This window comes from Argopecten irradians, chromosome 3 (assembly GCF_041381155.1).
Source record: "Argopecten irradians isolate NY chromosome 3, Ai_NY, whole genome shotgun sequence".
In the NCBI taxonomy this organism is placed as follows: domain Eukaryota; kingdom Metazoa; phylum Mollusca; class Bivalvia; order Pectinida; family Pectinidae; genus Argopecten; species Argopecten irradians.
The window spans coordinates 36139958-36166847 of record NC_091136.1 but is presented as its reverse complement, the minus strand read 5'-3'; the positions used below and the strand labels follow the sequence as shown (position 1 = coordinate 36166847).

General features: G+C 33.9%; 2 protein-coding genes across 2 annotated transcripts; both read right to left on the bottom strand.

Annotated features, from left to right (window-relative positions):
* Nucleotides 1–475: 475 nt before the first annotated feature.
* LOC138318415 (leucine-rich repeat and death domain-containing protein 1-like) lies at nt 476–18646 on the bottom strand. Its single transcript, XM_069260742.1, has 12 exons — nt 18504–18646; nt 16803–17062; nt 16341–16414; nt 15704–15856; nt 14893–15058; nt 14141–14210; nt 11196–11307; nt 10772–10826; nt 9421–9581; nt 8916–9037; nt 5808–5978; nt 476–5134 (listed from the first exon to the last, which is right to left on the bottom strand). Exons 2-12 carry the CDS (start codon nt 17058–17060, stop codon nt 4983–4985), a joined length of 1494 nt encoding a protein of 497 aa, XP_069116843.1. The 5' UTR covers nt 17061–17062; nt 18504–18646; the 3' UTR covers nt 476–4982.
* A 3716-nt stretch (nt 18647–22362) lies between these two features.
* Nucleotides 22363–23516, bottom strand: LOC138320029 (beta-1,3-galactosyltransferase brn-like). Its single transcript, XM_069263122.1, has one exon. The coding sequence runs from the start codon at nt 23484–23486 to the stop codon at nt 22410–22412; it is 1077 nt and encodes a 358-aa protein (XP_069119223.1). The 5' UTR covers nt 23487–23516; the 3' UTR covers nt 22363–22409.
* Nucleotides 23517–26890: the final 3374 nt, after the last annotated feature.

Here is a 26890-nt window from a genome sequence, read left to right as displayed (position 1 = left end):
GTATGTCCTTGAAAAGTATTTGTTTTTGTATTATGTCCTGTTAACAGCCAGGGTCATTTAAGAACATGTAAGGTTGAGGAGTTGGAGGAAATCTAGAGAACTCCAAGGAAGACCACCGACCTACGGTCAGTGTTTGGTCATTGCCCAATGTGGGATAGGAACTTGAAATCCAAAGATAGGTTTAAAAGGTGGAGAAAAGTGGTGTACCTGGAGAAAAAACCACCAACCAGTAGTCAGTACCTGGCAAATGCCCCACATGGGATTTGAACATATGATGCATGGTTGAAGGACTTTTGGTAATATATGTGTGTATGTATTGGATGTACAACCCAGCTGTAAAGAGCAACAGAGGTAGGTAGAATGTCAGACCTTGACCAGAGTGGCCAAGTGACTTTTTCATTAAGAATTCTTTGTGATGAATCAGTTACAAAATAGATAGATATTACATATATATACAAATAAATACAACACAATATTTACTCCAGCATATTTATTATTCCATATACTGTACATGTATAATCGTTTAAAATGAAAAAAAAAATAACAACATACAACAATAAGGCCTTAGGCCATCTATACAATACATTTAACAACAGAATATATAAAGCACTGCTTACTGGTTTTCAACAGCTATAATGCACAGCAAGTATTAAGATACCAAAGCTATACTGAATACACATACAGTATTACCTTAGCAAAAACCAACACAACGGTTTTGATACAAACAACAAGTTTTATGTATTCTTCATAAGACAGATTGGATTTCGTTGTAAATTATTGAAACAGCAGTCAGCTCTGTCTTAATTTGGCATTTCTTTTGCCTCACTATTAATGCAGTTAAGGTTTCTAAGAAAATTTACCACCTAAAACTTTATTTTTTTGAATATTGAATATATGTTTTAGTGAATTTGTGATGAAAAGTTATCAGTAATATTTGGAGCAGGTGCAGATGGAATTTGTTACAAAAACATAAATTTCCTCTCTCTCAAAATAAAAAGCAGAATGGAATTAATATGATGTACCTAATAATACCTGTTTTTAAGAAGGGTACATAACTCCACATAAAATCTTTTATGACAAGTCTTGGTATTTTTTGGTAAAGGATTCTGTTTTCATTTGGAGCCTGTTGATCTTAGAACATATCTAACAGTCTATATAGTCATTATAGGTAAAGCCTATTTATAGGTGTTTAGCACGCTGGTAAGTCAAAGACCCACCAATATATAGATCTCTCTATATATTAGTCTATAGTGGGTCTTCGACTTACCTGAGCGTGCTAAACACCAATGGTCTATTGCCTTAGTATGAGAAATCTAAGAAGTTAAAAACATCTCAACAGAATCTATAAAGAATCAATAAATTAGACTAGAATTTACATTATGAAAAGTTTTCTACTCTATTCAATGAAATAAATATTGTAGCACCAATTTAGCTTGACTACTCTACAATCTATAAAAAAATAAATAAATAAAAAGACTGAACAAATATACAAGACTGATAATACAAATACTAAAGAGCTAATCTTATTGACTTCACTAAAGATATCATAGCCAATCCAGTATATATTCAGTCTTTGTTACAGAGTTATCTGCCCTTGAGTTAGGTATGTGAATAGCAGCTGTGTGAGGCAATCACAACATTTTCTTTTAAAATATATGTTAACCTCACAAACACGTGACTTGGTAATTAATAGATAACTCGGTAATAAGCAAATATAGAATTACTTTTAGAGCAGTGCAGAGTTGTCTGTCCCTGTGAGCAGTACTGATCGTGAGGTCATTTATTTGCAAGTCAAAATTGAGTGAAAAAAACGATGATTTTCTCATGTAAACAAGTAGGGTTCAAAACCTACTAAACAAGAAAATAAAGGATTCAATAAAACCAAGGGCCATTCTGAAACTCAAACTGATACTTATTAAGATAATTCAACAAACATCTACAATGATCTGGCTAAAATCATCTGGCCCCTTTTCTCGAAACAAACTTCAGTCACTTTTAATTTTATATATGTAATGGTACATGAGAAGAATACTTTGAAGTTTTGTCTGCACTTGAATTCGAAATCAGAGTCATATTACAAGTCTGGGTGCAAAATAGAATCCTGAATGCACATTAACCACTGTTTATATTGGTAGAGAAATACAGGAATGTTAATTATAAACATGTATTAAAAGTACATATTAAATAAAATTGATAAAAAAATGTCATATTGGACTAGATTTCTAAAGGAAATTTACATCAGACCTTATAATGATACTTTAGTACACTAATATCCCCTGGCATTCAATGATATTACATTACTTATCTTAAATTTTATTTCATGCTGGCTTAGTCTATACAACAATAACACATAGAAGGAATGTAAAATCTCAAATGCTATATTTAATTAAGTCCTACAGATTTATTTAATTGTACATTTATAGATGTAGATTTCATTAACCACACTTCATTTTATTTTTTAAAAGTATGAATGAAACTTTTCCCTCATTAATGTCACAACTTTAATATATAGTGTTACAACCATACTAACCTTTCACAACTTAATTTATTTCAATCAAATAAAAACTGTGCATATCTGTCCTTGAGAAAAAGCATTTTTGTTTTCGTTTATGATATAAAACCAATCACTATCCTACAATCTAGGTTATGTATGTGTAGCCAGCCACAGGAAACCACTAAAATAACTTAATACAAATATATTAGACAAAAAAAAAATGTCTGTTTAATAACCCACCAACCACTTTAACTTCATTATTCATCATTTCCAACTAATTTCACATTAAATACTGATTATATATCTCACTAATGGAAGTAAGCATGTGTATGTGTACACAACAACAGGAAGTGGGTCCAACAATATTTATGTAAACATTAGATCAATAAGTTGCCTTATTATTACCAACTACGTACTTAATTAGCACTGGTCGTTACTGTAAACAAATTTGTTTTCGTGGTCACTAAATATTACCTTTTCATGTCTCGAAAAAGATTTTTTTGCAGGGATTTAATTTAAAGAAATTTAATTGCACGTAATAAAAAATAATTCACAGTAATTATAACACGGCGTAAAAATTAAAAAATGAATTAATATGAACTACAAAACAGTGGATATTTGAACACCATTTAAAGGCAAAATCATACACATAAAGATAAATTTTACATAGTATAAAATGTATAGGAATAAATATTGATATTGTATGACATGGTATTAAATTCATTGATAAAATTGCTTGAAGAATATTTCAAAATGAAATATACATCTACAATTAAATTGTTAGAATATGTTTTGTATGCTTATTAACTATCCCCTGATAAGATCAGCAAACGATATAAGTCACTCCATATAAGACATTACATTGTATCTTGAGCAAGCATTACTATACATGTATATTACATGTATAGATATAAAGTCATGGTAAAATTAAGATTTCATTTAAGTTAAAATATATCAATTAAGAAAATTCTTCATAATGGTATATCATATAAAATAAATTCATATTTCATACCAGTAACTGTATGTAAATGGTCAACCTTTTCAAAAAGTATTATCAAACAATCTACTTTTAAAAGTGAAACAATATTTTCATAAAATGATAAATTTTACCATCGAGTTACAATGTGTATGTATACACAAATATACTTAGGTGTTTTGTTTTCTTTTATATATAGTTACTTTAGGTAATTTATAGACTAAAAGCTGCTTGTGTATAGTTGTTAAAATCTGAATAAAAAAACAATCACTGTAATTTATTAACGAACAAAAATTGCTTAAAAAATGAGGAAAATGAGGATTGAAACAGATGATGGAAATACCCATCCTCTGTAACCATAGTGATATATACACATTTATAAATGTCGGTAAATACTATACTTCTGGCACTAGGTTAGAGGATGGGAGATACCACGTATGTGCATACCTTATGTACACTTATACATGTTTGTACATGTACTTTGATATGTACAATTATTTTTATCCTTGAAAAATATATCCTCCTCTTTAACATTTAACACAATGACTGGCCTAATGGGTCAGTTCCAAATTATCTGTGCAACACAGGTGGAAATTATTCATCATTACCAAATGTATTCATGACACATTTACTCTCAAGTTTTATTTAAAAGGATTCCAAATCCTCCAACACAGATTGTTTTGGAAAAGCCATATTTGCTTTTACTACCTGGGTATTTATGAATAAAAAATTAGCAAATATAAAGAACATTTCTCATATGGTATATATAAATAAACAAACAACCTTTTATCTCTGATATTGATAACATAAGTTCACATCATTTAAAGCGATTGGATATACTGCATAGCCAGTTATTTACGCGTATCAAAAATGTCACGATTTTCAGTAAAACAAGTAATTAAATTTTTTGTGGCTTCCTGATCTGGCTTTCTTTGTATATGACTCAACCATTTCTCAATATTTGTGAACAAAATGTTTGCAATGATAGCAGTGTACTATGGAGTCCCGAAAATATATCCGCAAAAAAAGGCTATACAGTATATGCTCTCTGAATTCTGTATATTGCCTCTCCACAACCTTATAAGAAATGAGCATGTACAAGTATGTATTTAGGCTTATTGACTTGGCAGTTATGTGTCTTCTGTTTTCAATATTAATCAGTTTTAATTAAGACATAAAACAAATGAACACTAATATTGTACTACTTAGTATCCACAATCCGAATCAATTATCAACATTCTTAAGATATATTCAAAATGGCAATATGAAAATCATCATTAGGAAATCTACATTACGAAATAGTCTTTCTTTACTCCAACAGGTATCAAACAAAATATTCATAGCCTTTGATATGTTTCTGAAACTATACATGTATGTAGATATCATGTAAATTATTGAATAGACAAAATATGTTTTATTATCTTTGAGGCAAGTTCTGGCTTACGAAGTTTTTATATGTCTCCCCTAAAACAAACCCTTGTTCAGATGGTTATCAAAAGGCCTGGGAGCTGATCATGAGTTCACTGCACATGTAGCCGAGCATATTTGGGACAAAAATGGAATGTAATATCCATGTGCAAACTGTCGGAAGTGGAGCGAAGATTTGTACAGGTCTAGGAATACCACACCACATGAAGTACACGTCTTTTTTTCTCGAAAAGTTTCTAAAAAATAATGATTAATCATATATATAGCACAATATCTTCATGCATCATTGTAAAATTGTTGTGTTATGTTTCAAATTCGGGACAGCTGCAGTAGGCCGTAGTAGGTTCTTTTTCAGACACAGTATCTAAACAATGAGGAAATATAGACAGCAGGTGGTTTTGTATGCAATTGTTACTACTCTGGTTAATCTTTATGTAATATAGGAAAGACATTGTACTTTTGTTTAAGTTGATCTCCCTCCCTCTATACTATATATATTATACCGTTACGTAAGTAATATACAATCTGAGAACAATGCATCATACAGGGACTTGGCACAAACTTTTTTAACCAACAGTATACATATATATATATATATATTATAGTATCGAGTTCATACCCTTGATACTATAATATATACATTGGTATATATATACTGTTGGTTAAAAAAATTCGTGCCAGGTACCTGTGATTCATCTCTCAATTCAAATTGATACAATACATGGTGTAGATAGTTAAAAGGAGAATTGAGACTTGTTTGTTATTCTATAATAAAAGTGGATGAAGAGATTTACCTCCTTCACCTCTGAAGTCTTATTTTAGCCCTTATAAAATAATCCAGGTGTGAATGAGTGAACCCAGTATAGACAAAGGTCCTTAACTATAGAATATTACAAAATGGCTACCTACCTTGTAGAATTAATGGTAATGTTGTGAGGTCGTAATGGACACTATCTCCCAACACCACTGTCCTGAAGGCCAGTTCAAAAAGACTAGGAACACTCCCGGTGTTAAATGGACCCTGGGTCAAGGACTGGACAACTGATTGGTCAGCATCAGTTAGGAATGGATTTTCTGAAACTGTATTGAAAACCAACATTATTTACTTGGTAATCAGACCTCGATTTCTGGAAACAAACTTCATTCAAAAACAGACTTTTAAGTAGAAAATAAAGTTACATAAGAAGGTGATTTAAGTTCCTGTGCCTTTTGTTTTGAGAAATCGAGGACAAGCCTAGAAAGTTTTGATTTTTTCATTATTCTTTATTTCTTCAATAAGATGAATGCAATATTATGCACATGCTTTTATTCATTTTGGATTACTTGGATTAATGCAAAGAAATTTAATATATTTTTTTCTTAATCAAAGCTATTGAAGCTCGAAACTCTAATGTTTCCATTCAAAACACCACTAACTTCCTTAGGCTCCATCTACTGTGTTAATTTATTTCTATTCTGCAAAAAGATAGGTAAACAGTTATAATGGTCATTCATTAGTTACTACTGACGTGAAGTACCCTGTAAATCCATCTGACTGTTTAACGACTACATATGAATTGGTATTCTTGGATTTTACTTCATGCACGAATCTTCAAAATTATACTATATTTACCGATCGCCACACCTTTAGATTGATACACTTCAAGTAAACACTCCAGGTTCCAGACGAAGTATTTGCTCGAATACCGATGTCAGAAGCGAGTTATAATAGATGGGCACAGAGAAATAAAATATGTTTGCCAGGATCCGAAAAGCGACGTTACAAACGTATGACGTCACAGAAGGGACGGTCTACGTTAATGTAGAAATCAATGTCAGCTTTTATGGGTATCAATATTTTATAACCGGCACTAAAACCTTAAGCGATGCTAGCTTTAAGGTATATTCCTAGCTTTAAAATCAATGTTCTGTTAATAAGATACTATCCAGCTGCCAAGCCTATGTGTCACAGCTTGAATACTTTATCTTCATCTTCTTTATTTTACTTATCAGTTGCAAAATATAATTTTATCATTATCACAAGTGAAAAATATTCATTTCACCAGTTCAGAAAAAAAAACATTTATCCTTAATAGTACCAACCTACTTTACCATGGTTATAAATAATATAACTAAAATACTTAAAAAATAACTACAGCAGTAATCAGGTCTATTCATGATCTAGCATGATCTAGAGGTTATAAAGGCATAACTGTAAATTGAGCTGCTAAAAATTTGTGATTTTCCTTTAAAATACAAGTCTGCGAAGATAAACTTTTGCAGATTTAACAAGAGGCCCATGAGCCTTAACGGTCACTTGAGTTCATGTTCATATACAGAATGAACCAAAGACATATAACCACTATGTATTAGCCCATCAGGCCCTTGAAGTCAGTCAGTGATTTCATAAATTTGACTTTTTAATCTATGAAGAGTATTTGGTTCCCTCAAAGATTTTCGAAATGTTATCCATTTTGACCCCTTTTTGCCCCGGCCCTCTGGCCCCTGGGGGGGTCGGCCAAGACCAATATGGATATAACGTTAAAAAGCTGTCTCAGGCTAATAATTCTAACCCAGATTGACTAATTTCCTATGAAAACTAAGCAAATAATGTTCATAAATGTGTTTTTCCTATATAAACTTTAGTAAATTTTACCCCTCCCCAGGGGAAAATCTGAGATCCCAGAGCCATGAAATTCACAAATTTTGTAAAGGGACTTAAGACCTTCCAATCTATGAAGAGTATCTGGTTCCATCAAATCTGTGAATTCAAACGATTTTTGAAATTTTAACCATTTCGACCCATTTTGGCCCTGCCCTTCTGGCGGTCGGCCAGGACCAATATGGATATGGTGTTAAAATGCTATTTCAAAAGGGCCAAAAGGGCAAACCCTATAAGGATGTAACCATTGCATTATGAGCGTAATCCCATGTTAAGTTGCAGAGAAAAAGTCATTTATATGGAAATTGACCACTTTTGACCCCGCCCCTCAGGCCCATTGTACCATTGTATTATGGGTGCTATACCATGCTTAGTTTCAGAGAAGAAGTCGTTTATATGGAAATAGCCAAATTGGCCCCTTTTGACCCCGCCCCTCAGGCCCCCGGGGGGTCAGCCCCATCATTTGCACAATTTGGAATCCCCACCCTATAAGGATGCTACCATTGCATTATGGGTGCTATACCATGCTTAGTTTCAGAGAAGAAGTCATTTATATGGAAAAAGCCAAATTGACCCCTTTTGACCCCGCCCCTCAGGCCCCCGGGGGGGTCAGCCCCATCATTTGTAAATTTTGAATCCCCACCCTATAAGGATGGCACCATTGCATTATGGGTGCTATCCCATGCTTGGTTTCAGAGAAGAAGTCATTTATATGGAAATAGCCAAATTGACCCCTTTTGACCCCGCCCCTCAGGCCCCCGGGGGTCAGCCCCATCATTTGTACAATTTTGAATCCCTACCCTATAACGATACTACCATTGCATTATGAGTGCTATCTCTTGCTTAGTTTCAGAGAAGAAGTCGTTTTAAGGAAATAGCCAAATTGACCCCATTTGACCCCGCCCCTCAGGCCCCCGGGGGGTCAGCCCAATCATTTGTACAATTTTGAATCCCCACCCTATAAGGATGCTACCATTGCATTATGGGTGCTATCCCATGCTTGATTTCAGAGAAGAAGTCGTTTATATGGAAATAGCCAAATTGACCCCTTTTGGCCCCCCCCCCTCAGGCACCCGGGGGATCAGCCCCATCATTTGTACAATTTTCAGTTAGTAGCCCATAAGGATGCTACCAGTCAAATTTTGTTGAAATCAGACCAGCGGTTATGGAGAAGAAATTGATTGTTGACGGACGCCGGACGACGGACGCTGCGGTATCCCATAAGCTCACCTCGGTCCTTCGGACCAGGTGAGCTAAAAATGATACATAAATTAATCAGCAGAGATGAACATTAGTAAATTAATTTACATGCATCGTGAAATTGGCAAAAGTAAATCACACGCAGAGGAAAGATGGTTTACGGAAAATATACCTACTATCACAAACATGTAGTTGACTGATATGTAATGTAGAAGGCAGGTACTTCAGACAGTTATTGGACACATTCAACTCTCTTAGGTTACCTACTCGGCCGACCTCAACTGGAATCGATTTTAATCTGAAACAACAATATTAGTTATCATCAGTTTCTTGCTTGTTGAACGATAACAGTTATCTTTAGTTTCTTGCTCGTTGAACAATATCATCAATGTAATGTACCTAGTAATTTTTACATTGGGCAGTTTTTGGACAGATTAATGGTTCTTAGACTCAGACAATGACACAGGAACATGTGGATATAACTGATACAATATAATACTGACCTGGTTTTGGATAGATTGATGATCCTAAGGCTCAAACTATAACACATTGACATGTGGAATGTAACTGGTATTTTATGTATATTATATACTGATCTGGCTTTGGACAGATGAATGATTCTTAGACTCAGACAATGACATAACATCACGCAGAATGTAGCTGGTATCTTATTATACTGACCTATTGTTGGACAGATTAATGGTCCTCAGGCTCGGACAATGACACAGGGACATGGGGAATGTGTTGAGGTTACATGATGATGCTTCAAAATCCTCCAGTCTCAGTAGGCCACCTAGAGAATTCGGTATACTCTCCAGAGAATTGTCACTTATATCTAGTTTCTAAAAAGGAAAACAATATTATCCATGATAATCGATTAAATGCAATTACATATACATATATAGACGTGTATATAACTACTATACATCATTAAACTAAATGGCAATTCAATTAAATATAACTGGAAAATTGTGTTGTGAACAGATACAAAATTAATATGGTTAAAAAACAGCGGCTGACAGCAGATCCTTTACATATACCTTTGGATTCTTTAAATACTAGGCCTCAATTGAGAACTGACATTTAGGAAATGGATAAAATGGCCTTGCTTCTGTTCGGTGTACATTATTTATGGTGTTTGTGATGTACATCTAGTTTCATCAATCATCAATATACATGTATTTATCCTGCAACTGTCCTACATACTGACCGATAACTACTGCCAGATAAACTTGTGCTTTATCTGTCAATATGATATGCTTTATCCGTCAATACGATCACATGAATTTGTTCCATATCTGATGGAACTTTTTCTAACTTGACCCAGAACTTCGAATCTTCCACCAGTGAATGAAACGTCATTCAGTCCCGCTAAAACGTGACGTCACATTCACCGAAATGACGTCATTTTTACGATATCGAAAATCTTGTATGGCGGTGTCGTCTTTTTCTTGGCTCATGACAAAGGTATGTATTGTTAAGTAATTCTTTAATGGGTATTTATTGTTATTTGAGTATTTTCATTTCCTTTCAGTGATATATCACACTAAATAGAATTACGATTTCTGTTTGTGAATGTGCTTATTTATTTCCCATGGCAGTAAGAAGGAGTACACTCTCATTCGGTTAAGTGAAAAAATCTTTACCTCCGCATCAAAGAAGCGTCTCGCTTCGAGTGAAACAAAGTAAGGAACTATCAATTTGCTTTCGTTTTGAATGCCATAATGGTTGAAGGATAAACAGAATACACGGTTAGTATCTTACAATACAAGTTTTATTTTGGTGCTCGACACGGAAAGCCGAGATGACTCGGCAAAGTCTCATCATCTCGGCTTTCCTAAGTCCAAAATAAACCTTGTACTGTAAGATAATAACCGTGTATTCTCTATATATCTATGTAGTATTAATGGAGTAAATGGTTTATGTACTGTGTCCAGGAATTAGAGGGTCAAATAAGTACAAGTATAGAGAATCTCGGACAACTTCCTGCGTTATTGGACAAACAGAATCTTGTATTAGAACTAATACATACCTGTAGCTCTTTTAAATGGCATATTTTTTCAGGAATGCTTTTAAATCTGTTATGTCTGAAAAATATACATAATCGATTCTAGAGATTTCATGAGTTAAATTAAAATTGCAACACAGCTGAAATCTCAGAGTTTATAGTTTACAAACCCAATCTTTTAACATAATTTCTTTAATCTAGTGTTTCTTCATCCACACTTTTGGTAAGACAAATAAAATAGAACACTAGATATACCTTCTTTGAATTTGTAACTTCCATAATTCATCTCTATATCTCTTTAAGTTCTTTAATTTATTTAATCAAGTTCTCAAATTGTACTTATTCAATCTGAACAGTGGAGTTTCTAAAGAACAAATAACCTCCAATTCATGCTAATGGATAATTTTGTAAAGAATAAAAAATAAGTTGTCAAACAGAATATCCTTACTGTAACAATAATGTGTGAAGGTTCCTTAAGTGTCGCACAGAATCAGGTACGTTACTAATCTCGTTATAGCTGACATCCAGGTGTTGTAGACTGGACAATGAGAACCAAATATCTAAAACAGAGACAGAATCAGGTATGTTACTAATCTCGTTATAGCTGACATCCAGGTGTTGTAGACTGGATAATGACAACAAAATATCTAAAACAGAGACATAGAATCAGGTGTGTAACTTATCTCGTTATAGGCGACATCCAGGTGTTGTAGACTGGACAATGACAACAAAATATCTAAAACAGAGACATAGAATCAGGTGTGTAACTTATCTCGTTATAGGCGACATCCAGGTGTTGTCTGCTGGATAATAACAACCAAATATCTAAAACAGAGACAGAATCAGGTACGTTACTGATCTCGTTATGGCTGACATCCAGGTGTTGTCTGCTGGATAATAACAACCAAATATCTAAAACAGAGACAGAATCAGGTATGTTACTGATCTCGTTATAGGCGACATCCAGGTGTTGTCTGCTGGATAATAACAACCAAATATCTAAAACAGAGACAGAATCAGGTATGTTACTGATCTCGTTATAGGCGACATCCAGGTGTTGTCTGCTGGATAATAACAACCAAATATCTTAAACAGAGACATAGAATCAGGTATGTGACTAATCTCGTTATAGCCGACATCCAGGTGTTGTCTGCTGGATAATGACAACCAAATATCTAAAACAGAGACATAGAATCAGGTGTGTGACTAATCTCGTTATAGCCAACATCCAGGTGTTGTCTGCTGGATAATGACAACCAAATATCTAAAACAGAGACATAGAATCAGGTACGTTACTAATCTCGTTATAGCTGCATCCAGGTGTTGTAGACTGGATAATGACAACCAAATATCTAAAACAGAGACATAGAATCAGGTTGTAACTTATCTCGTTATAGGCTGACATCCAGGTGTTGTCTGACTGGATAATGACAACCAAATATCTAAAACAGAGACATAGAATCAGGTGTGTGACTAATCTCGTTATAGCCAACATCCAGGTGTTGTCTGCTGGATAATGACAACCAAATATCTAAAACAGAGACATAGAATCAGGTACGTTACTAATCTCGTTATAGCCAACATCCAGGTGTTGTAGACTGGATAATGACAACAAAATATCTAAAACAGAGACATAGAATCAGGTGTGTAACTTATCTCGTTATAGGCGACATCCAGGTGTTGTCTGCTGGATAATGACAACAAAATATCTAAAACAGAGACATAGAATCAGGTGTGTACTAATCTCGTTATAGCGACATCCAGGTGTTGTCTGCTGGATAATGACAACCAAATATCTAAAAACAGAGACAGAATCAGGTACGTTACTGATCTCGTTATGGCTGACATCCAGGTGTTGTCTGCTGGATAATGACAACCAAATATCTAGAACAGAGATAGAATCAGGTACGTTACTGATCTCGTTATGGCTGACATCCAGGTGTTGTAGTTATGGCTGACATCCAGGTGTTGTCTGCTGGATAATGACAACCAAATATCTTAAACAGAGACAGAATCAGGTGTGTGACTGATCTCGTTATGGCTGACATCCAGGTGTTGTCTGCTGGATAATAACAACCAAATATCTAAAACAGAGACAGAATCAGGTATGTTACTGATCTCGTTATGGCTGACATCCAGGTGTTGTCTGCTGGATAATGACAACCAAATATCTAAAACAGAGACAGAATCAGGTATGTGACTGATCTCGTTATGGCTGACATCCAGGTGTTGTAGACTGGATAATGACAACCAAATATCTAAAACAGAGACAGAATCAGGTATGTTACTGATCTCGTTATGGCTGACATCCAGGTGTTGTCTGCTGGATAATGACAACCAAATATCTTAAACAGAGACAGAATCAGGTGTGTGACTGATCTCGTTATGGCTGACATCCAGGTGTTGTCTGCTGGATAATAACAACCAAATATCTAAAACAGAGACAGAATCAGGTACATCACCAATCTTTTTATTTCGGGACTTGGCTTGGAGATCATTGAACAAAATTCCTCTCTTTCATTTGTTCATTTTTGAATATGATATTGATGTTGCTACCATGTAAGCAGAATACAGCAGTTTTGATAATTGTGCTGGTTGTCATTCACATGACAGAAGTTCACTGGTTTGTATGTTTACTTGGCTGGCTCTTACTGCAACTAATTAAGGTGAGGTAGTAATACAATTAATTAAGGTGAGGTAGTAATACAACTAATTAAGGTGAGGTAGTAATACAACTAATTAAGGTGAGGTAGTAATACACCTAATTAAGGTGAGGTAGTAATACAACTAATTAAGGTGAGGTAGTAATACAACTAATTAAGGTGAGGTAGTAATACAACTAATTAAGGTGAGGTAGTAATACAACTAATTAAGGTGAGGTAGTAATACAACTAATTAAGGTGAGGTAGTAATACAACTAATTAAGGTGAGGTAGTAATACACCTAATTAAGGTGAGGTAGTAATACAACTAATTAAGGTGAGGTAGTAATACAACTAATTAAGGTGAGGTAGTAATACAACTAATTAAGGTGAGGTAGTAATACAACTAATTAAGGTGAGGTAGTAATACAACTAATTAAGGTGAGGTAGTAATACAACTAATTAAGGTGAGGTAGTAATACAACTAATTAAGGTGAGGTAGTAATACAACTAATTAAGGTGAGGTAGTAATACACCTAATTAAGGTGAGGTAGTAATACAACTAATTAAGGTGAGGTAGTAATACAACTAATTAAGGTGAGGTAGTAATACAACTACCTCATTGAGAAATACAGGTATTTATAAAGTTAAATGTTTGGCGGGGACCAACAAAATGTTTCAAATAAAACAGATTCTTTGAATTATAAGGAGTTACTAAAGTGTTACTAAATAAAGAATAAACAGGTACTCACCAGGTAAAGAGCCTATCTTGTTACAGGAGACCGTCAGTATCTGAAGGTTTGTTAACAAGCCTAGTGCTGTCTGTATGAACAAACATTCAGCAAATATTATATAGTAACAGTAATGTTATATGTTTATCAAAATCAAATCAATCTAATGTTAAATAATATCAAACAAAAAGCTTGGTGAAATCAGCAATTTTAAAATATCACAAGTTGAAGAGAAACTTTATAGCATTAGATACTGATAGAGCAAAGATATAGAGGGAAAATATGAAGCATTTCTGACAATTATTCCTTAAATATTTAGTCTTCTGGTTATACAGAGATTCATTATATTGTGCTGTTATAATTAATTTTCTATCTTTGTTACATCAAATTAATTTCTTACATTTCATAAGCAAATAATCATGTTCAAACTATTACCTGTCTTACAAGAGCAGAATATTTTGCATAAAGAATTCACAACAGTTGTCCTCTGATAAATTCTTTATCATCAAGTATTTTTTTGAAAGTCCTAAAACCTATGAATGCTTTTTACAAATCATCAATAATGAATAATCTATCATGTCTTTGTATGTAACAGAGTTATCTGCTCTTGTGACTGCTCTGTCATTAGTTACTTTTTGTGCGAAAATCATGTTGTTTTCTCGAAAAAAATGAGATGTTATACTTGTAATCACATGATGTTAATATCTACCAGCAAGGGCAGATAAATCTGATATGCAAATATAGAATACATGTAGTTGATCTGTGTTACTTACCGGCAGTGTTTTGATGTTATTCTTCTGTAGATAAAATTCTTTGAGGCCACGCAGACAGCCAATTTCCATGGGTACTTCAGAAAGGTCATTACCAGACAGATTGAGAAGTGACAACTGTGACCCAAAATAACCAATTCTTTCTGGACACTGACTGATCTGGCACTCACTGAAATCAGACACATTTACACTGGATAATTGGTATTAGGATTTACATTACTGAGGAATACAGACTTACATACTTTGACCCTGGATAATGTTGAAAGAATAAAGACATGAGTTTTTACATTTCAAGTTTCAATATATAATAAATATAATTGAAAGTTTGTCAAAAAAGCAAAAACAAACAAATCATTAAAATAGTACCAAAACGTATACATAATTACTGAGTGCATGTATAGAATGTGTGTTAACACATAAACATCCCTACCATTCATATTAAATATGAATGGGATGCAATGCAATTGTATATGAACTGGACAGACATGAGCATGATGCCTCCTACTTCACAAAAGTTACATTGTGAAATGCATTCATGAATGCTGCGCAGATATCAATTATACACAATACTTTTGCAGGGCTTTTCACTAGTACTATGGGAATGGGGTCTAAACCTTTAAAGTTTGGAGAGGTGTGACAGAATTAAATATTTAAAGTCTTAACTGATTTAGTTCATTGAAATAATTTTGGTTCATGTAGATTCAAGTTCAGATTCAATGCTTCAAATGGATTGGGAATGGGGCTGAAATCAGCCAAAAACCAAATTGTACAGTCACTGGTTTTAGGGAATCTTTGTACTACCAAAATGTCTGACCTGAGATTAATCTCTGTAATAGCACTTAAGGGATCACATGGACGGCACTCAAGGTCACAGGGAGGCTTGTGTATGTCGCAGGCCTCGACACAAAAACAGCACAATTTACAGGTCACAAAACGGCACTGAGGATCAGCCAAATTTTTACTGCACCTAGAAAGAAATATAAAACATGGCTGTCATTCTAACAGTTTAATTGGATTTTGTTATATAGTGAACTGTTTATAATTATAAAATGATGAGAAGATAATATAGCTAAAATCCGTTCATAATAGAAATCTGGAATCTTAGATTTAGAATATGTACATTATGTGTAATTATTAATTAACATTGCTGTGTGTGGCATTTTGATAAGATGTGCTATATACTGACCCAAAGGTCAAACTTGGGTCAAGTCGTGTTGATGTAGGAAGTAAAGCCTGAGTTCATTGAACAAAACCATCAACCAACAGTCAGTATCTGTGATTGCTACATGTGACCCATAGGACTACTGTTTACTTAGACACCTTATATTGAACACAATAACAGCTCACTCTATAGTCATACTTCTAGAACATAATTAGATTAGGACTAAACTAATTGTTTTAAATGTGTTTTTTTAGATATTTAATATGTTGCTAATGAATCCTTTGTTTACCTAACACAAGGCACCTCCACCTGTTTACACAGCACGGTCTCAAACCTGATCAGGTCCTGGTACAAACCCGACGTCTACAACATAATTCAACAAATATTTTATCTTTCTCACATTTCAACAAAGAAAATGAAATTGAAAGACACAAAAAACTCTGTTTTTCTATGTGGAATATGCAGTTAATTTAAAACATGCATTAATTAATTAAACTTTCATTCTTCACATTCAGACAAACGGTATGCTATAATGACATTGACAATGTTTTGTTAGATAGTTTTTAAAAAATTGTATACATAAAGAACATTGTAATCAAAAAACTGTTTCTTTAAAATTGAATAATATATAACTGGTCAACAAACTGTCGGCTTCGATGGCTAAGCCAAAACTTGAGGAAAATCACTGTTAATTGACATAATGTTATACTGTATTAATTTTAAAACAAATGTATTCCATTTTAATGCTTACAGAAGTTTTTGGTCTTTTAATGGTGAACTTAGCTCCCATGTTTGGTAAGTAGGCAAGGGGTGAAGTAGATTTCCTGCGGCCATTTTCCCTCTGAGCCTGAGGATGTGCCAAGCGTACAACATAGTATATGGCCCAAACTATTGAGTAACAAAGAGAACTGGCTATAGCGACAGCAATAGTTGTGGTCTGGACATCACCACTGAAGAAAATGAAGTCATTGGCTACGATGGACAGGTACTGGTAACAGAAACTGGCCATTACTGAAACAGAATAATAATACATGTGTCATCAATTTTCATTCGAATATTTAATTTGAAATTCATTACTTTCAGAATATGACAAAAACATACTAATACTATATCAATATATTATACATACATTGTATATACCTTATTTATCACAAATCTAATGTACTCTTCAACATCAGCATCTTCCACTGTTCTATCATTTGGTTGAATATTACACAGTGTTGCATTTCCTCAGTTGTCTACAAATGACTTAAAAGTTACTAAAACTTTAAGAAAAGAAAATATATATCTGTACTGTGTGCACGTATGCAGTGTGTGTGTTGTGTTACACTAATCCCCTTCAAACTAGCAGCTTACTAATCTGGCTATAACTGTAGTGCTCTAGTGATCACATCCTCGATACTCCAGGGGTTACTCTCAGTGACGTCATCCCTGGACTATATCTCATAGTAAATATCGAGGCAACCGAAGACACAGGTAATTATAATTTGATCCTTTGATGCACATAAAAGGAATATAACAGCTACACTGTGGTCTACTTTGTTGGTTTGAAGTTGGGCTTCACTCTCCCTGTAATCTTCAAAGGAAGTTTCTCCAGGCCTGTGATTGGTCAGCTTTTTCTCCTGAAAAAGTATAGCTGCCTCCAGTTTTACTATGATATAGTCAAGGGGTGGATATAACACAAGTGAAAGTAAGCCCTGGAGTATCGAGGATGAGTGGCCATAGATTATAACTCCTACTGACACAGCTCAGACATCAAGTCAATAGCCTCAGCAACGGATCCAGCGTCTGGTAGAGAATTCTAAGCCAGCACATACATGTAGGCCTATAGTAGCGAGCTAATACAAATGGTACAGTAAAGTGTTTACTTACTTTAGTGGGGTTCTTTTTTTATATAGCGTCGTGTATAAGACATGAGACACTTGACAAATATTAACTATTAAGTCTTTAAATAATGGTCTAATAAATCAAATCAAATCATACATTGTAATATTTGTATTTATTGTAAAATATCATATAAATTCACTTAAAGCTTATTTATGTAAAGTGTTGTGGACTAAAGCTTATTTACAACTCTAAAAATCTAAATTTAAATACAACTTTTAGAAAAAAATCGAGAAAAATCGCTATTTTTTCACGATAATATGTCGCCAGCCAGTAACCTTTCATACAAATCCTACACTAGGCCCTATCTTTAAAACAGTTTAATAGACGTACAGTATATGCCAATGATATCTTTGAAATATAGCTACGTAAAACTTTTTAATTATAACCGATGTAGGACCTATGCACTGGCTTTTCTCCACGTTTGACATAAGCTTAACTACCTATCAACATCGATGTTGAGCAAATGGAGGGCAAGTGATCGACCGTTATCAGTACATGAAGGGGCTTAATGAATCAAATCAGTACAGCATTAAATGCCATATTTTAAAGCAATTACAACGTATACCTCATGACATGAACGTGTCCAGATAACCATCTTTGTTCTGCATTCTATTTTCAGCTGATTTTCACGTAGGTCCAATGCGACATATTTCCATTTCTATTGATCAATAAAATAATGTTTTCACTTTCGGTAGTCGCAAAACATTAGAAAATTTAGTAACTTAACCATTGCTCTCAAAACACTTTCTTATACTTTTATGTTTAAGATCTCATCTATAGGCATCAGGGGGTTATTATCAATATAATAATAATAATAATAATAATAATATCGGTGTGACAAACTGTTCAGTAATTTTTGCGACAACTAAAGCGAAAGTGACAGATGAACGGAAGTTTTATGCGGATGCGGCATGATTTCTCGATATATTGTTGAAGTAAAATGTAAGTGATCCGAATACCTTATTCGAATATGCTATGTTTTAATATTGATAAATGAATTTTAAAAAATATCTCTCAAACCTTTTCAAATTTGGCATAGGCTTATATAGAGTATATATCAAAGCTATTTTCTTTCGTTACACTCCGTCAGTACATGTAAAATGAAGGGAAGTAACTCTTATCTAGGCCTACATCATAGTAATATGGCAAGCCGTTTTGATATTTGATATTTAATACATAATAGCTTAAGTTAAAAAGTTATTTAGCTTAAGTTAAAAAGATTTTAGCTTAAGCTAAAAAGATTTCAACTTAAGTTAAAAAAGGTTTTTTGCATTATCATTTTTTTTCACTTAATTAAGTCAAAAAAAATCTTTTTGACTTAAGTTGAAATCTTTTTAACTTAAGCTAAATAACTTTTTAACTTAAACTATTATGTATTAAATATCAAAACGGCTTGCCATATAGTAACACATCTATATGGACAGGTTGGGTTGCTAAATCCACTCATGCTTCAAATGTTACAGTGATGAATATCTAAGACCATTAGTACTTTATATGTGTTTTCCTCTTTTGTTGCCGTTTCAAAAAGTCATAAAAGGCCTGAAATGATAGTTTAAACAATACTCTGAGTATGTGGGGCCCCATGTGTCTAGTTACCGGCTTTTAAACATTTTTAGCCCACCATCATCAGATGGTGGGCTATTCAAATCGCTTTTTGTCCGTGGTCCGTGGTCCGTCCGTCCGTCCGTCCGTCCGTCCGTTAACAATTCTTGTTATCGCTATTTCTCAGAAAGTACTGAAGGGATTTGTCTCAAAATTCATATGAAGGTTCCCCTAGAGCCCTAGTTGTGCATATTGCATTTTGGGACGGATCAGTCAACAAGATGGCTGCCAGGAAGGCAGCCATCTTGGATTTTGATAGTTAAAGTTTGTTATCGCTATTTCTCAGAAAGTACTGAAGGGATCTGTCTCAAATTTCATATGTAGGTTCCCCTAGGAACCTAGTTGTGCATATTGCATTTTGGGACACATCGGTGAACAAGATGGCCGCCAGGCAGCCATCTTGGATTTTGATAGCTTGAGTTTGTTATCGCTATTTCTCAGAAAGTGCTGAAGGGACATGTGTCAAATTTCATATGTAGGTTCCCCTAGGAACCTGGTTGTGCATATTGCATTTTGGGACCGATCAGTCAACAAGATGGCCGCCAGGCAGCCATCTTGGAATTTGACATTTAAAGTTTGTTATCGCTATTTCTCAGAAAGTACTGAAGGGATCTGTCTCAAATTTCATATGTAGGTTCTCCTAGGGACCTAGTTGTGCATATTGCGTTTTGGGACCAACCGGTCAACAAGATGGCCGCCAGGCAGCCATATTGGATTTTGATATTTAAAGTTTGTTATCGCTATTTCTCAGAAAGTATTGAATAGATCATTCTCAAATTTCACATGTAGGTTCCCCTAGGGCTCTTGATGTGCATATTGCGATTTTGGACCGATCATCAACAAGATGACCGCCAAGGAACCATCTTGGATTTTGATAGTTGAAGTTTGTTACTGCTATTTCTCAGAAAGTACTGAAGCGATCTGTCTCAAATTTTATGTGTAGTATATGTTTGAAAAAGTTTAAAAAGTAGAGAAAAGATCCAGCTTTCCATTGTCAGACATAGATCATTCTTTGGTGGGCGCCAAGATCCCTCTGGGATCTCTTGTTATGATTCAAGAGGCTTCATTTTTATGATATGTCCATTTGTAATGGCATTTACTTATCAGTTTTACAACGAATAAGAAAAATAAAAAGATACACAATAATATTCATTTCTCTTTCCATTTTATGTAATCTAGATACAAACGAATTAAAACAAAATAAAGAGCGACACATGCAGAAACACCCCGTCCCAAAGCAATGGTCCGTTATCGTCTCCTAGACAACGTAGACACGAACTGTACCAGACATTGATTAACTGGTAAAGGTATGTGTGAGCACTATTGATGAGATTAAAAGTAACTACTTTATTCTTTCTCAGTCTTGCCTGAATCACAAGTCAATTGATCATATCTTGCCAATGGACTACGATACTAAAATACAAATAAAGTATTTTATAAAATAAAATTCTCAATGTTTGTAGTTATTGCCAAGATACGTGACCAATATGACCAAACAAATTCAGCTACATGTAAATTACTATTTTTCCAATCCGTTTTGTTTTATTCTGAGTTTTTTTTCATCTTGATCTTAATCCTCTTCCTTAATAATCAAGATGTATTGCAATCATATATGTTGTTCACAATTTTGATCAGTTAGGCATTAACCTTTTATCGAAAACCATTATTAGGTACCAAATAAGCCATTAAAATAATAAGAGCATTACAATACACAATATGCAATGGAACGTACGGGTTTCCAGGGATGATAAATTCAGTCATTTTCGAAAATTTCCGTTACTATGCGTGCATGTTATGGGGAGTATATGTTCGTTTTTATGATTTTGTAATAGTGGGAATCTTGCCCTTTTATTACTTGCGATTTCACTAAAGTTCTTTGCATTGTTATATAGTAACTTTATAGACAAAATTGTATTTGACTTTACAATAGTTTGTATAGAAATATAAAATACAAATATTGAGGTTTAACCTTGTACAGAGAAGAGAAGGATAACGAAACAGACATTGGTGGAAACCGTTCACCCCATACAATGCATCTTCGCTAGCCAAGGCTTCTGATTACGACGGAGTGTAACGTAATCAGAAGCCTTGGCTAGCGAAGATGATACAATGGGACTGCCTCGAGTCTCAATCATTACTCTATCTGATTTGAAACGTCGACCATAAGCACACACAAGTGCCACTGCAAGTGAATTTTATGACTTGTAGAGACGTCTTGATGATGCTTTCCAGAATGAATGTCTTACATGCCGGAGTTTACTTGGAATTAAAAAGAAAAGAGATAAGTACAATATTAGTTATCTTTTTATTTTATTGGCAATGACAATAAAATAATGAAGAAAATGCAGTAGTAGGAAAACACACGAGATCCTACTGGAATAGCGATGTGGCGAAATGTTCTTACGTGTAAAATAGTGATATATAAAAAAGGACAAAATACAAGGTTTCAACAACAATAAGTTACAATCAGTTGGTCACTATACAGTTTTAAACTTAATATGCTATCAATAATAATAATATAACGTCTCACAAAAACAAAAGCCGTCCATTACCGCATTTAAACATTCTGAAAAAGCAATGTTGTATATTCCAGGAAAGGTTGCACACTATGAATAACTTCATTCCATGGGTGTTTACTATTTAACACAAGGACTGAGACCGAAATGTCAGGTAACAGCTTGTGTTGTCGTTTGCAGAAATATATAAAAGCCGACAACAATGTCTTACAGGTAAAAATAATTATACCAAAAACCATTGTTGTTGCGTGATGCATTCATCAAATACGATCTTTTTATTTGAACCATATTAATGCAAGGAGATGATATCATATATTTTATAGTGCTATCTAAATCTGTTATAATATTTTTTGTCAAAGTAGCATTGATGCTAGACATTTCCAAGAATATAGACACATTTTTGAAGCTGGCGATACTTTGGGAAAACCACTTAGAAATTGCTCTGCATTTAGAAATGCTTCTTTCGTTTTAAAGTCGTGATATATTATATTGGTTGGATCCGTGTATAGGAAGTAAAACGGTTGATTGAATTTCGGTTCATGTTGTGGGATAATTCCCAACTTACGACTTACTATACCTATATAAATGTCATCAAGCCAAAGGTATTTAACGTATGGAAAAGAAAACACGAGTTTTTCAGCCACCTCACGTGACACTAAATAGGCTCCTGCTGTCACATACGTTGGAAATCGGTCGAATGGGTAATCTTCTATCGTTACACTCCATTTCGATATGGTATACCTGTGTGGTTCTGCTTGAAAGTAGGCATACCCCACCATCAAATTGTCATTATTAGATTTATATAATCTGTTTATGTATTCAAGTAGGTTTTGAAGAACAAGGTAATGATCATCGTCTACGAACATGATGTGAGTTGCCCTATTGCAGTATTTAACAGCCCACTTGAATCCCATAATAGTCTTGTATGTGTTATTGCTGTATGCGTCAATGAATGATTCCTGAATTATGTCACCATGAAGACGTGCTTCCTTGTCCACTTTCGCTTGATGCGCAGACCTGTAGCCAAGTAAATAAACGATTTCGATATTTTCTCCTTTCGTTTTACCCCATGTCTCTCGTATACCTTCACGCAGTTGAAAATTTATCACTGAGGATTTTACTAAAATCACCAGTGAAACATCTTGACCTGACCTGAAATCACATTTTTGTTTTGAATGGACGTAATGGAATGGATGTAGATTAATTGGTTGGATGTCTGTAGGTAATGCCTCATTTCTTTTGAAGTTTTTGTACAATGACACGAAGTCTGCCTCTATTGGATATGAAAATTCACTGTAAGACTTTATCAAGTTCATGTACCATACATGATATCCTACGAATGCACATAATATCCATATCAGTATGAAAAGACAGAAAAATACCATGCTGTGACTGGCATATTTGCGTACTGTTTTGATTAATTTGATCATTTCTGTGAAGTTTGCTTCCCTCAGGCGATGTGTAACCCTCATGTCCGATCTGTAATTATTAAAACACATACTTTAAACAATGTATTCTTATCTATTTTAACACACACACACACACACACACACACACACACATTCATACACACACACACACACACACACACACACACACACACACACACACACACACACACACACACACACACACACACACACACACACACACACACACACACACACATATATATATATAATCAGTGATACATGTATAACAGCAATTAAGAGTAATTTATAAATTGAATTACAGTGGCATGACAGCGGAGACAAAAACATTGATAACTGCCCAGCATGCGCTCCAAACTCGTAACAAACGAAGACAAAAATGGTTAGGAATAGAAAGTCCTGAGCTTCAAACACTTAAGAATTAGTCATCCAAGTTCGAGTTCTTCGATGTACATGTAAAAAAGCATCATTTATAAAGAAAATCTTGACGTTAACAGAAATCACTTAATCTAGTGTAAAATAACCGTTAAGAAAATACTTCGTTTCACTTATTGATCGTATAATCCCAACTTTGTCAAACATTGTCAGCAATAAAAAATATAAAACTATTTCACGACCTCACACTTCTTGGTGTTTTTTTTCAACGAACCAGTAAGATACATGTGATAATTTTATTTCGTATTTATTTCTGCATAGGCTTACAACAAAAGCTCGGTTGCAGTTGAATTTGATCTTTTCATTAATGGTAGCTTTCGTGTTTTATGTATTTTTGACCTCGTGTAATAGCTTCTTAGATTAGGTATCGTCCCTCTATAACTACAGTATTTTATTCTCAATCTACTCAACATAACAACTAAAGCAACAGGTGCTTTACGCTACACCGTGGTAAACACTCTGTTCTCTGATCCAAGCAATATGTCCATGTATAACTAATTCCCATTGCTAAATCTGACTTATGCGTAAAACGTTCTGTCCGTTCCTAACTGATTTTTAAAATAGTTATGTTGATCAGCAAACCACGGATATGTCTTCCGACAAATTGAATTAAAACCTCTAATCCTCGAGAGAAAGCACCCACGGATAATTCATGTTATACAGTATAGCAAAAAAGTAGATTTAAAAATATAGAAATTATTACTCATAGAAAAAAATATATATGTATATAAATATACCCATTGTATGACAATTGGTGCGTAAAAGCCATTACCAGGTAGAAAATATAGATGAAGTCTTCATTAAATAATAAATAATTTCGTCAATTGAATATAGGCATTCTAAGATGCGATTTATATCAGGTTTGATGGACATCACAATCACATTGCATGGCTACACCAGCCGAATGATGAGTCTGACAATAACTCGTTCACCCCAAAATTTATTATGAACTGCGTATCAGGGCTGAACGAGTTAAGTCACAAACTAATCACTACATTTGAGTTCCATGCCCAAATGTAATAATATGGGGTTACCGGTCTTTTCAGTTTCACCTCTGGAAACGCTTTCGTTTACCTACTTCGAGACTTTTAACCTAATTATACGATTAAAAGTGATGTGAATAAGACGTTAATAATAAATAGATTTAGCATAAATGAAAATTTTGTTACTTAGGTTTGAACTTTTTATTGTTTCGTATTTGACCAGCTTACGATCTTCTCTCATATAAAATACCATATAGTGCATTCAATGGTCACACGCCATCGTGGAGCAGTATTTGTGTTTGTTTTATAACTAGCAGGCTTTCACTCCTTCTAAACTGTTCAGTCTGTTGCGAAGTTTAATATAACAAGTTTTAAAACGCCCTGTATATCAGTCTTATAATTTTTGGTGTTATACAAATAGCTTGATATTCTTTGTAAATTTATAATTTATACATTTAAAATAAAATCTTACCTTTATAAGTAATTGTTTCTGTGATGACACCTCTGTTGAATTCTGCTGCCAAAACATGAGTTTGTTGGAATATTACTCTATACTATAATTACTGTCACTCATTACATGTAATGCTAACACATACTGTTGTATTTGGTGACCGGGGATTACTTAATACATTTACACCTCAGCTCATATCAGCCCTGTAGTGTAACATATGTATTGGACATAAATACCTTTATATGTATCCTGCAATATGTTGACAATTTTTGTCTTAGTTCTAATTAATATCGAATATGATCAACAGGGCATATCACAATTAAATTCACATATATTGTGTTGTATTATCGAACGGATGCACACGAGTATAAATTTTAACACACATGGAGTATTTGGCAGTTCACCCAGGCTTTATCATTTTTAAGTTTTATATCGATTGTGATGAATTAAAAGCTTATTGAAATAATACAAAGTAATTGGAACATTAACATATAACACTGTCTATGTTTAAACGCTTTCACGCTTGTTACAAGTAATTACATTATTTTAAATGTATATCGATTTTAGACAAATGTCACAACCGATATCTTTAGTTTAGACATATTTTATTGCTCAATTTAATAGCGAGATTAGGCACAAGTTGTCACACCATTTTCCTCACAATTAGTTATTTACATAAATATGATTTTACAATACAATCTAACATTCTAAATAATTTTCATATGATAAACATAGAGATATGAATTTGGGACACATGGTTCTTCACGGCCTATATACAAAAACGACAGAAAGACAAAATAACTTAGACTAGGGGATAAAATGGAATTTTAATGCCGAATAATGATAAAGATAGGGGATAGAGTGGGAGAGGGGTTCATATTCGTCTTAAAACAATAACAATGTGGTACAATAGAAATTACTTTCTATGCCAACGACTTTATTAAGCGTGATGCAGGTATGCAATGGATATACGAAATTCTATAATATATTACGGTTTGCTACATTCCTAAAAAATAATAATACGAAAACTGAAATTAATTGACATAACGTAAGATTTTCGGTAAGATTTCAGAATATATCAACAGTATTTGATACAAGACCTTTTAATCGATCTAATATTGAAAATGTTGTACCCGAAACGCAAATTACTATTTTTGAATAGTAATAACACGTAAATTAAAAATAATTATCATAATGTAAGATTTTCTGTAAAATGTTCAAATGTGGTGAAATGACAATGTTGGGGCCCGCAACCCAATTTCAGTATAGATAAGGGTAAACACACAGCCATGCTGTTGACCTGTCCGATATCGAGGCCTTCTTGTATGTGAAATAAACGTCAATGTTATTTTGGAATGAAGCTTGATAAACATTAAAATTTCAACATGCATGTGAAATATTGCACCCCTTCCGTGCATCCATTTTTTGCTCCTACTGCAGAATTATTTTGCATGGTAAAACATACTATACTTTGTGGCTGTTACTGACTAGCCTTTAGACAGAAGTTTTACTTTACACGATAACATTGATTAAAT

Coding starts and splice junctions, on each gene's coding strand:
- LOC138320029 (XM_069263122.1), bottom strand. CDS start 23,486: ATGATCAAATTAATCAAAACAGTACGCAAATATGCCAGTCACAGCATG.
- LOC138318415 (XM_069260742.1), bottom strand. CDS start 17,060: ATGGCCAGTTTCTGTTACCAGTACCTGTCCATCGTAGCCAATGACTTC. Junction 15,059..15,703: donor ATTACAGAGATTAATCTCAG/GTCAGACATTTT, acceptor GTCTGATTTCAG/TGAGTGCCAGATCAGTCAGT. Junction 14,211..14,892: donor ATAACATCAAAACACTGCCG/GTAAGTAACACA, acceptor TTGTTCATACAG/ACAGCACTAGGCTTGTTAAC.